A 12,447-nucleotide genomic window follows, 5' to 3' on the forward strand; every position below is an offset into this window, starting at 1 on the left:
CAACACTCTGAAAGCAGGGAAATTGGGAATTCCAAAAAGGAAACAATCAGGGCCAGCTAACACTTCCCAGCAAAAGGATTCCCCCAGGCAGGAAGCAGCCAGGCTTTGAAGCTGCAAGGCCATTAAATGCTAATCAAGGTGCCTAATTGCAGCATTCATACCTACCACACCGAGACTATTAATTGCTATTCAAACTGGCTAACCAAGGATTCCGCAAAGTAGAAAGTGGCCAGGCTTGCAAGCAGCAAGGCTATTCAGTGCTTTTCAACCTGGCCAACCAAGATTTCCCCTAGGTGAAAAATCCCCAGGCTTTGAAACCACGAGGCTACTCCGTCCCATTCAACCTGGCCTAGCAAGGATGCCCTATGTAGTAAGCAGCCAGGCTTTTAATCTGCAAGACTATTCAGTGCAATTCAATCTGGCCAAACAAATGATTCCCCTACAAAGAAAGTAGCCAGGTTTCAAAGCGGCTCTTTGATTAAGGGTACTACTCTAGAAAATAGCCAGGCTTTGAGGCTGCAAGGCTATTCACTGCTATTCCACCTGACCAACAACATTCCCATAAGCCACAGCAACTCGTGGCCAGGCAAAACTAGTATGTTATAAACATTGAAATTAGTATTGATTTGGACAGTGTTCAATTTTTTAATATGAATCTAAAAAAGATACAAGTTAAATCAGACGTTTAAGAATAAATTGCAAATCCAGTTGTTTGTCCCAACCTTAATTGATAAATTAACAATTAATGTGAATTAACTAGTTTAATGGATCTCCTCTAGTTGGAGGACTAGGCATTAGATGCAGGTTAACAGCACCTTTGACAAAGGCTACTTTTTATGAAGTTTTAGTACATCTGCACAGCCCCCTCTACGTTCTTTGGAAAGAATGTAGATGGTTCTTTGTCTACTGGAAAATGTAAGCAATATTGGCTCGGAAACAGTGAGACTGATTAAATAAATTAAAAATCATCTCAATGCATTTTGGAAAAAGTTTTCAAGCTCTGTCAAGCTTCTTTTCTAAAAACCTAAACAAATTACTTGACCTAGTTCTTTCATATTTGCGTATTACTAGTTTTGGATAAAAAGTTTGTGAAACGTTGAGCTGCTTTGTGTGTGGTATAAGGACCTATTCTCCACCCTTTTCCCATGTTATTTCTTCTTCCAAATATTTTGTTGAAGATGCAATGCCTAGGAACATATTTCCTTAACTGAAATAGATGTGCACTGTGTTGCAGAAGAACAGTATCATCTTAAGAGGTATTCTCTCTTTTATTCAAGGGAAAGGAAAGCCTCTTTTTAGAAAAAACTGCCACTGAGGTACAGAGCCTTTAGAAACTGGGCTAAATCTAGTCATGCTCGTATACGAATAGAAGGAACAAGCAAAAAACAATTCCTGATTATTCCAAACTTCCTTAAGTTCACATATGTAAAGATAGTGATTTTGTTATTATTATGTGACTTCAAGCCATTAATGACCTAATGCAAATCCAGGTTTTCTTGGTGAGATACATTCACAGGAGAGTTGCTTTTGCCTTCCTTTGACATCTAGACGGTGACTTGTCTAAATCATCCATTTGGTTTTAACCGCTGAATAGGGATTTGAACCTTGGTCTCCAGAGTTGTAATCCAATGCTCTGACCAGTATACATGCTGACTCTCAGAAGCATTATCAAAGGAGATTAAAGAAGTAAATTGGGAGATCCTTCTGTTCATTTTGTTTTCTGTTCTGCATGTATGAATAGCAATCGCATATGTCCCATGTAGCGTAAAGCCAAGTCGCACTACTGTGTTGAACTTGTGACTTAAGTAGGTTTATGGTCAGACTCCAGCAGAGTTCATACGGTGGCCTGTATAAATGTGGCTTCCCTGTATACATGTAGAATACAGCCTATGGACTTTCCAGTGTCTCCATCTGCTTCCCTTCATAAAAATAACAAGTGATGCCCCCTGAAACCTCTGGGGGGCACAATTGGTCATTTAAATGATATTCTTCCTTTGTCCCAACTATTCCCATGCTCAAACTAATTCTTGAAGAAGGAAATCCAGCCTCTGCTTTAAAGCCTCCAGAGAAGAAAATTACCACACACAGCTTCAAAAAACACCAATGACAAATCTTTTCTGAACAAAACTTGCCAAGAGAATTGTTCAGCAATGAATGCTCTACCTCGGAGTCTGGCGGAAGCTCCTTTGGAGGCTGTTAAACATGCTGGATGGCCATCTGTTGGGAGTGCTTTGATTGCGCTTTCCTGCATGGCAGGGGGTTGGACTGGATGGCCCTTGGGGTCTCTTCCAACTATGATTCTATAAGTCTAAGAAAGTCCTGTGCTAGAGTCGTCATGGGTCAGAAATGACTCAAAGGCACACTTCAACAATTTAGAAAGACTCCTGGGAGTCTGTATTTAATTAGTTTCCTGTTTCCCTCACTTATTACCATACCACGGCTTCTCCATTCTCCCCTGCATCCACTTTCTTGTTGAAAGCAGGTAGGCTAGAGTCAATGTTCCTCATCCTGGCTCCCTAAATCAGTAAGCGAAGAGATCCAATCCCCAATTCTGTTTCCTTGGTTAAACCGTAGTTTCCGTTTTTTCTGCACTGGTGTGCATGGTTGCAACCACTGCATTAGTATGGCTTACCTGCCAATGCTAGATTACATCTGATTTTGGAAGCAAAGCATGGTCAAGCCTGGTTTTTACTTGCATAGGGAGGGGGGCTGTATTTATAAATATGGTAAAATAAATAAATACATAAATAAATATGTATTTATATCCTGCCTTTCTCTATCCCAAGGGGGACTCAAGGCGGCTTACAGCGGCACTAGTGCATTGCCTTGGGCATAAAAACATAAACATGAAATAAAATTGTATTAAAATTGATACAGACATACAAACAATTAAAATAGGGTTGTTGTGTGTTTTTCGGGCTGTATGGCCATGTTCCAGAAGTATTTTCTCCTGATGTTTTGCCCACATCTATGGCCGGCATCCTCACAAGCTCTGAGGATGCCTGCCATAGATGTGGGTGAAACGTTAGGAGAGAATGCTCCTGGAACATAGCCATACAGCCCAAAAAACACACAACAACCCTGTGATTCCGGTCATCCAAAGTGAAAGTCTAGAGCACCTCTCTAGGAATTTTGAGGCTTTCCAGAACATTGGAAGCTGACCTTACAATCACATTGGAGGACCTAGAAAATCAGAGCATTTTTAATCAAATCCACAAAAGCCAATGCCACAAATGTAGGACAACTGAACTGATCTGCATCCAGGTTCACCTGCAATAAATTTATGGCCAGTCTAATACATCACCATTTGAAATGAGTTGCGAGTCAATAGTTTTACTGCACCAAATACAGAGGCACAGTTCCCATTTAATTTCTAGATGAGGAATTGGAAAATAAAACAAGTTACTGTGTCAATACTGGCCATTGTACGATTCAGTGTTGTAAATCAGTCTGATGTTTATATGTGTATCTAAAGTACATATAAAAAATACCGCATCTTGTCTTATCTCTGACTTTTCATAGAGAATGCAGCTAAACAAGTCCACTCTTTTTTTTAGTACTGACTCTTTTAAAAGAATTGCTGTCTATTCAGAAAGGTGTATCTGTCCTGCAAAATTATGGCATTTTGATACCACTTTAATCGCCATGATTACATCCTATGAAATCCATAGGATGAAGGTATTCCAAGGTAATACCAAAAGAGAGGGACTGAGGATTACATCAGTGTAATTCTGTAATGAGGACAGGCACTTCACACTTTAAGAACTGCAGTTTTAATCAAGCCATAAATCCCAAAATTTCAAAGTGTTAGTCTGGGATATTGACATGCAAAGGTATTCCTTTAGCACCTTAAAGACTGAGAGAAAGAAGTTGGTAGCATGTGCTTTCATAGACTTAATTCTACTTTGTAAAATTGAGGATAGGTTGAGTATCCCTTATACAAAATGCTTGATACTAGAATTGTTTAGCATTTCAGATTTTTTTGGAATTTGGGTTGCCTGCATTTGCAGATATGTACATAATGAGATCCCGTGCAGATGGCAACCAAATCTGAATATAAAATTCATTGATGCTTCATGTGCACTTCATACACTGAAGGTAATTGTATGCAATATTTTGGATCATTTTGTGCATGAAAAACAATAATTGGTGTACATGGAATCATCAGAAAGCAAAGGTGTCACCATCTTGGCCACTCAGTTTTGAATTTTAGAGCATTGCAGAATTCCAGATATGGGATGCTCAACTTTTTATCAAACGACAATAACTGCAACAGTGTCAGGTATAGCCACTACAAAAACAACAACAAAGGAGCTTTCATACTAATCCGATGTCATATGATGTTGAAAGAAATTACTCTAAAGATTCCCTGTGTCTGTATGTCTATGTATATGTGGGTCTGTCTGTCTAAATCTCTATGTGTGTGTGCCTGCTTGCCTGTATGTCTCTCTCTGTATCCCCCTCTGTATGTATGTCTGTGTAGGCTTTTTTTTCGTGTCAGGAGCGACTTGAGAAACTGCAAGTTACTTCTGGTGTGAGAGAATTGGCAGTCTGCAAGGATGTTGCCCAGGGGGATGCCCGGATGTTTTGATGTTTTCACCATCCTTGTGGGAGACTTTTCTCATGTCCCCGCATGGAGCTGGAGCTGATAGAGGGAGCTCATCCATGCTCTCCCCAGGTTGGATTCGAACCTGGCAGCCTTCAGGTCAGCAACTCAACCTTCAAGTCACAAGGCTTTAACGCACTATGCCACCGGGGGCTCCACTGTGTAGGTGTGTCTATGGTTTGTCTATGGCCCCATCTACACTGCCATACAACAACAACAACAACAACAACAACAAGAACTTCATTTCTAGACCGTCCCCAATCCCCAGAGGGACGCAGGGCAGTTCACAAAAGGCAAACATTCAGTGCCATAATTGAAAACACATTATAAAAATGGGAATTACACATTAACAGGCTTATTGCAAATATGATTAAAATAGAAATAATAAGAAATACAAATACTTAAATACACTCATTTACACCAATAAAACATAATAGCATAAGATTATTTATCCTGAACAGTTAAAACAACAAGACTGCAAAAGGTTCTAAGCATCAATTGTAATTCAGATTAGATCATAGCAACTGTAAAGTGCGGATTGTGCTAATCCTTCCCCCCTCCCCCCCCCCCATGCTAAGGTACAGAGGTGTGTTTTCTAAAGGAGAGGAAGGAGAGGATGGTGGGGGCTATTTTTATTTCTTTTGGAAGGGAGTTCCACAGGCATGGAGCAATCACAGAGAAGGCCTCCTTTCTCATCCCCACCAACCAGGCTTGTTGGGGTGGGACTGAGAGCAGGGCCTCCTCTGCTGATTGCAGTGTGTGGGGTGCAGTCTGTGGGGTGGTCTATATTGAGAGATGTGGTTAGACAGATAGCCAGGATTTGAATCGCGTAGGGTTATATAGGTAACAACCAGCACTTTGTATTTAGTTCGGAAACGGACCAGCAGCCAGTGGTGCTGCCGTAACATGGGAATGGTTCTCCACGTATGGTGCCCCAGTTAGTGACCTGGCTGCCGATCTCTGGACTAGCTGTAGCTTCAAAGGTAGCCCCACATAGAGAGTGTTGCAGTAGTCCAAGTGGGATGTGACTGAGATGCGGACTGCCATGGATGGTCAAGTCAGGCGTCTCAAGGTACGGGTGCAGCTGGCGGATGAGTTTTAACGGTCCAAAGGAGCTCCTGGCTACTGCTGACACCTGGGGATCCAGAGTCAGGGCTGAGTCCAGGACCACTTCCAGACTGTGAACCTGTGCCTTCAGAGGGAGTGAAACCCCATCCAGCATAGTTTGTAACCCAATACCCGGTTCTGCCTTTCGACTGAACAGGAGTACCTCTGTCTTGTCTGGATTAAGTTTCAGCTTGTTTGCCCTCATCCAGTCCATCACTGATGACAGGCACTGGTCCAGGGTCAGAACAGATTATATTCTGCTATATGCAGTGTAGACTCATATAATCCGGTTCAAAGCAGATAATGTAGATTATCTGCTCTGATAATCTGGATTATATGATAGTGTAGATCCAGCCTACATTTGTCTGGGTCTCGCTCTGTATTTGTCTGTGTCTATGTCTGTGTGTTTCTGTCTGGCTGCCTGCGTGTCTGCCTCTGCAGAGCAAATAAGCTGCCTGGATTGGAATTGGTCCAGCAAGACTTTTGACTTCTTCGAAACCAATCTCTCTCCCTCTGATCTAAATGGATCACAGCACTTCCTCCTCTACGTGGAACGGGGGAAGCGTGGAGGGGTGTGTAGACAATTTCAATTCAGATTGAGGATTCAAGAGACAGAGAGGGAGGTGGAAACAAGGCAAGGAGAGCCGCTTTCCTTCCCCAAATAGCGCTTTGTTTGGAAAGATGCAACTAGCGCTCTAGATAGATCTCTCCTCTTGGCGGGCGAGGGTGGCTATGCCGGGCTCTTTAAGGCAGAGTTTGAAGCTTGTGTCCAGACCCTCTCCCTTTTTTGCATTCTCCCCCCAAAATCCCGCCTCAAACTATCTTTGAAGTCCCCTGCGCCTTGCTGCCTGCCTCTGCTTGCAAGCTGCCAGACTTCCTGGAAAAGGACCCGAACAGGAAGAGAGGCTGAAAAAGTGACACGTGGACTTGGGGTTTCTTGCAGAGAGGAGGAATCTGCAATTTCTGTCCCGCTGCGCAGGTTGGAGAGATTGCCTGGAGCTGTCAACTCCTGGCGCGGACCCGACTTCATTGAAAACTTGACCAGAGAAGAAGGGATGCTTTGGTCTGGGGTCTCTTATGCCCCCTTTTTAAAATAAATCAAAACAGCATCCCATCTTTACTTTTTTAAAAAGCCAGCAAAGCATTTGGTGGATGCAGGGAAATTTCAACCCATTTCTTTTTGCAATCCTTCCCCTTTTCTTTCTGTTTGGACTCAAGTCTAGTTTTGTTGATAGATTCAGGTAGGGCAGCAAGAACTTTTGGATCTTGGACGCAGTCTAGTTTTACTAATAGATTCAGGTAGGGCAGCAAAAACTTTTGGCTCTTGCATTTCTTCATATATTTTTTTTGAATGGCCTTGGGCGTCAGCAAGAATGGAACACAGGTGTATAGCGATGACCTGCTTTCTCTCCACCATCACAAGTATCAGCAGCTGCAGCCCGCTCGGTGTGGCCATCATCCCCATCATGAGGACAGCACGAAAAAGGATGGAATCCAAGACACTTTTTGGTCCAGGTGAGATTAAGTGCAGTTTCCAAAGGAAAACTTTCAAATCTGAATTCAGAGACAGCGCTGTTAGGCTGTCTCAATACTCAAGGGGATCTTGTCACACAGGCATGGGCAAACTTTGGCCCTCCGGGTATTTTGGACTTCAACTCCCATCATTCCTAACAGCCGGTAGGCTGTTAGGAATGATGGGAGTTGAAGTCCAAAACACCCGGAGGGCCCAAGTTTGCCCATGCCTGTTACAGCATCTTTGAGAGACATTTGAAGCATAAACTTTCATAAACTCCCATCAAAGTAGACAGAGTTTATGAAAGCTTATACTGAAAACTTCTTTCAGTCTCAAAGATCCCTTTGTACCTGGTAACTGCACTCCTTGAATTCAAGGATTCAAAGGCAGATTTTGGTCTTCCTTCTCCCCGCTCTGCTCCTATCTTTCTTATGGATTAGATTCCAAGTCTGATGAAAGCTGTGCCATCTGTTCTTATTTCCCCTGTTTATCTTGTGTTATGTGACAAAATGTTATTATCACTTGCCAATCACTTGCTGTTGTGATTCATGTGAAGTTAAGTTCCATTGAGCGCAGCCTCGGCATCTTAGGCCAAAATACAATAGAGTTTCACTTATCCAACATAAACGGGCCAGCAGAACGTTGGATAAGCAAATATGTTGGATAATAAGGAGGGATTAAAGAAAAGCCTATTACACATGAAATTAGGTTATGATTTTACAAATCAAGCACCAAAACATCATGTTATACAACAAATTTGACAGAAAAGGTAGTTCAATATGCAGTAATGCTACATAGTAATTACTGTATTTACGAGTTTAGCACCAAAATATCATGATGTATTGAAAACATTGACTACAAAAATGCATTGGATAATCCAGAATGTTGGATAAGTGAGACTCATTGTACATCAGTCATTTTGGTGGTGCTTCTACAAAGTAAAATTACAGTAATCCTTTACTGGATATGGACATTATAGAATTGCCCAATTCTGTTTCCCACAGGCATCTCCAACAGGATTCCTGCTTTTTTCTTTTTTAAATAAACAGTAGATTCTAGAGCAGGCATGAGCAAACTTGAGCCTTCCAGGTGTTTTGGACTTCAACTCCCACAATTCTTAACAGCCGGTGGGAGTTGAAGTCTCAAACAGCTGGAGGTCCCACGTTTGCCCATGCCAGCCCTAGAGGCAAGAATTCTACTCACCCTTCAGCTTCCTTAGATACAAGAAGTGTCCATTTGAGATGGCAGATGTATTGTTGTTATGAACTTTCCATTTAGAACCATCCTACTAGGCTGAGAGGAGGGAATGCCTTGCCCAGTATGTTCTCACGAGATTCCATCTCTGAGTAAGATTCAATCCCTGGTCTCCTAGAGTCCTAGCCCAACACTGAAAGCACCACACCACATGTGCTTTGGTTGGCAAATACAGGGATGGAAAGGCCGTCAAATGCAAGAACTGTAGCCCATGTGCACTTCTGTTCAAAGCTCAAGTGCACGCAAGATGAAAACAGCAGTCATATGTTGGAGTAGCTTTGGGTGACACCACTTATCTTCTTTGCACTGCTCTGCTTGTTTAACCAGCTGTACTAGGAGCAGATAAGTCCTTCTCATCAATGAATGCTAATAAATCAAACCTGCTGATAAAATCTAATTCAGCAATTTCGTACTAAGGAAGTTTTGCTTTCAAGTCATTACTGAAAAGTAGTGATTTTAGGATTGGTTGCTGTGACTTTTTCGGACTGTATGGGCATGTTCCAGAAGTATTTTCTCCTGATGTTTCACCCACATCTATGGCAGGCATCCTCAGAGGTTGTGAGGTATATTGGAAACTAGGCAAGCGATTTTAAGATTGTCAGTACGATGTCCTGTGAGGCATATTTTCGTGGAAGTGTCTGAATGTTGCTAGATTTCAGGTTGGATTTGTTTCATTTCTTTTCCTCCTCCATTCCACACTGATGAAAAATATTCTGTTCAGCACCACATTTTTCTGGTCTACATTGACCCTGCAATCACCCTGTTAGTGTCCCATACATCATATTGACATCACCATAACTGGCCACACATTTTTCTCCTCACTGTTAGTGGGTGGTTCGCTTTCCAATCCTTTGCATTATTTTCAGCCACGTAATCATGGGCAAAATCTATGCCTGCCTCTCTCTCTCTCTCTCTCTCTCTCTCTCTCTCTCTCTCTCTCTCTCTCTATATATATATATATATATATATATATATATATATATATATATATTCTAGAGATGAGTAAATACTGATATACTGATATGCAAATATATGCACATACAGATTTTCCTCTAAAAGAATAAAAATTCAGTCCCTGAGAGAACCACTTCCTGGTAGCACTGCCTGGAGGGATTACCAGACACTTAGTCTCAATTTTCTGTAAAACCTCAGGGTAAAAGACAAGATTTTTGAAACTGATTAAAGCCCAAAGACATGAATATGAATAATAATAATAATAATAACAATAACTTTATTTTTGTACCCCGCCTCCATCTCCCCGAAGGGACTTGGTGCGGCTTACATGGGAATGAGCCCAATTAACATACTTAAAATAACACACTGAAATACATAAAACAATATCATTAAACAGAATAAAACAACCACATTATAACAGAGTATAAATGTCATGAACATTATGTGTCAGGTTTAGTCTGCATAGACCCCTTCCACATGGCTGTATAAAATCCACCTTGAACTGGATTATATGGCAGTATGGACTCAGATAACCCCATTCAAAGCAGATATTGTGGATTATTTGCCTTGATATTTTGGGTTATACAGCTGTGTGGAAGCATATTCTCAGGGCCCTTCCACAGAGCCATAACCCAGGATTTCAAGATTATTTATTTATTTATTATTTTATTTCCAGCATTTATACCCTGCCCTTCTCACCCGGGGGGACTCAGGGCGGCTTACAACAGTTGGCAACATTTAATGCCAAGAACATAATAATAAAACAAAAACAGTACATATCATCAATTAAAACTATAAAAATACATCATTAAAATACATTATAACAATCAAAACATATGTAAATTAGATCCATTTGTCTAAAAACCTCATGCTTCAGTCTTCAATCAACTTGTGTAACTACAGACCAATCTCCAACCTTCCATTTTTGGGCAAGGTCTTGGAGTGGGTAGTTGCCTCTCAGCTCCAGGGATTCTTGGATGATACGGATTTTCTGGACCAATCGCAGTCTGGCTTCAGGCCTGGTTTCAGTACCGAGACGGCTTTGGTCGCCTTGGTGGATGACCTCCGCAGGGAACTGGACAGGGGGAGTGTGACCCTGCTGGTTCTCTTGGACATCTCAGCGGCTTTCGATACCATCGACCATGGTATCCTTCTGGGACGTCTCTCTGGGATGGGCCTTGGGGGTGCTGTTTTGCAGTGGCTTCAGTCCTTCCTGGAGGGGCGTTCCCAGATGGTGAAGCTGGGGGACACCTGCTCGGACCCCTGGCCATTGACCTGTGGGGTCCCGCAAGGTTCTATTCTGTCCCCCATGCTTTTCAATATCTACATGAAACCGCTGGGCGAGGTCATCCAGGGTTTTGGAGTTCGGTGCCATCTCTACGTGGATGACACCCAACTCTACTACTCTTTTCCACCAAAATCCAAGGAAGCCCCTCGGATACTGGATCAGTGTCTGGCCGCTGTATTGGCCTGGATGAGGGCGAACAAGCTGAGACTTAATCCTGATAAGACAGAGGTCCTCCAGGTCAGTCGCAAGTCTGATCGGGGTATTGGGTGGCAATCTGTGCTTGACTCCCCCTGAAGGCGCAGGTCCGTAGCTTGGGGGTCCTCCTGGATTCGGGGCTGACTTTTGAGGCTCAGGTGTCGGCTGTGGCCGGGAGGGCCTTTGCACAATTAAAACTTGTGCACCAGCTGCGACCATACCTCGAGAAGTCTGATCTAATCATGGTGGTCCATGCCTTAGTTACCTCTAGACTGGATTATTGCAATGCGCTCTACGTGGGGCTGCCTTTGAAGACGGCTCAGAAATTGCAACTAGTACAACGCTCGGCAGCCACGTTTCTAACTGGAGCAAATTACAGGGCACGTTCAACACCTCTGTTTAAGGAGCTCCACTGGCTGCCATTTACCTTCCGAGCCCAATTCAAGGTGCAGGTTCTTACCTACAAAGCCCTAAACGGTTTGGGACCCGCCTACCTTAGAGACCGCATTTCCCCCTACGAACCCACACGATCTCTTCGCTCGTCGGGGGAGGCCCTTCTCTCGCTCCCACCACCCTCGCAGGCCCGGTTGGTGGGGACGAGAGAGAGGGCCTTCTCTGTCGTGGCCCCCCAGCTTTGGAACTTGCTCCCTAGGGAGATTAGGCTGGCCCCCACCCTCCCTTCCTTCCGGAAGAACCTGAAAACCTGGCTTTTCCGGAAAGCCTTTGATGAGTGAATTCTGTTGGTTCAAGTTGTCTGCCTACATAATAATAGACCCACTGATTCGCCTTCTTATTGTCATTATTGTCATTCCTAGTACTTTAATGACTATGTCAATTACGTAACTACCTCCCCCCGATTTGACACATTCGCCCTTTGGCCTAGACTTGTGTTTTATATCTGTTTTTAACGCTTTTTCCTGCAATATTGTTTTTATGATGGTTTTACTGATATTGTTGATTTATTGTTGTAAATTTATGTGTTTTGATTTGTTTTTATATTGTGATTTTGGGCAAGGCCCCATGTGAGCCGCCCCGAGTCCCTACGGGGAGATGAGGCGGGATACAAGAATAAAATTATTATTATTATTATTATTCAATCGGACCATTTATAATATTTGTAAATATTTGTACAATATTTGCTTTGAACTGGATCGTCTGAATTCACACTGCCATATAATCCAGTTCAATGTGAATTTTATACAGCTGTGTGGAAGGAGCCTTAGATCCTTTGGCCGAGTTTGCTCATGTTCTTACACTGTGTTTGTGTGCCTATTATGTGGCCAGTTGTTACCACAGAATAACTGTTTTCAATTAAGGGGCTGTTAGTAGGCCTAATGCCCAAGGCATATAAAAAGATCATTATTGGCAGCAACAGAATATGAGTTAGTAACATAAGGCCATTGGGTAAAAATGGGTTCAGCCCCCTCATCTGACAACATTTATTATTGTCATTTTGTTTGCAAGTATACGTTAGGGTTGAGTTTTCAGGATTTTTGCTGTGTGCATTTTTGAAAAGAAAAATGCAAATGA

The 12,447-nt window shown here is 42.6% G+C and overlaps 1 protein-coding gene across 1 annotated transcript in view; it reads left to right on the forward strand.

Moving 5' to 3' along the window:
- Positions 1 to 5,829: 5,829 nt before the first annotated feature.
- slc17a9 (solute carrier family 17 member 9) overlaps positions 5,830 to 12,447 on the forward strand; it is a 44,368-nt gene continuing 37,750 nt past the window's right edge. Inside the window, exon 1 of the mRNA XM_008110178.3 lies at positions 5,830 to 7,228. Within this exon, the coding sequence (XP_008108385.1) occupies positions 7,065 to 7,228 (164 nt within the window). The 5' untranslated portion in view covers positions 5,830 to 7,064. The remainder of the gene's footprint in view (positions 7,229 to 12,447) is intronic.

This window comes from Anolis carolinensis, chromosome 4 (genome assembly GCF_035594765.1).
Source record: "Anolis carolinensis isolate JA03-04 chromosome 4, rAnoCar3.1.pri, whole genome shotgun sequence".
Lineage (NCBI taxonomy): Eukaryota > Metazoa > Chordata > Lepidosauria > Squamata > Dactyloidae > Anolis > Anolis carolinensis.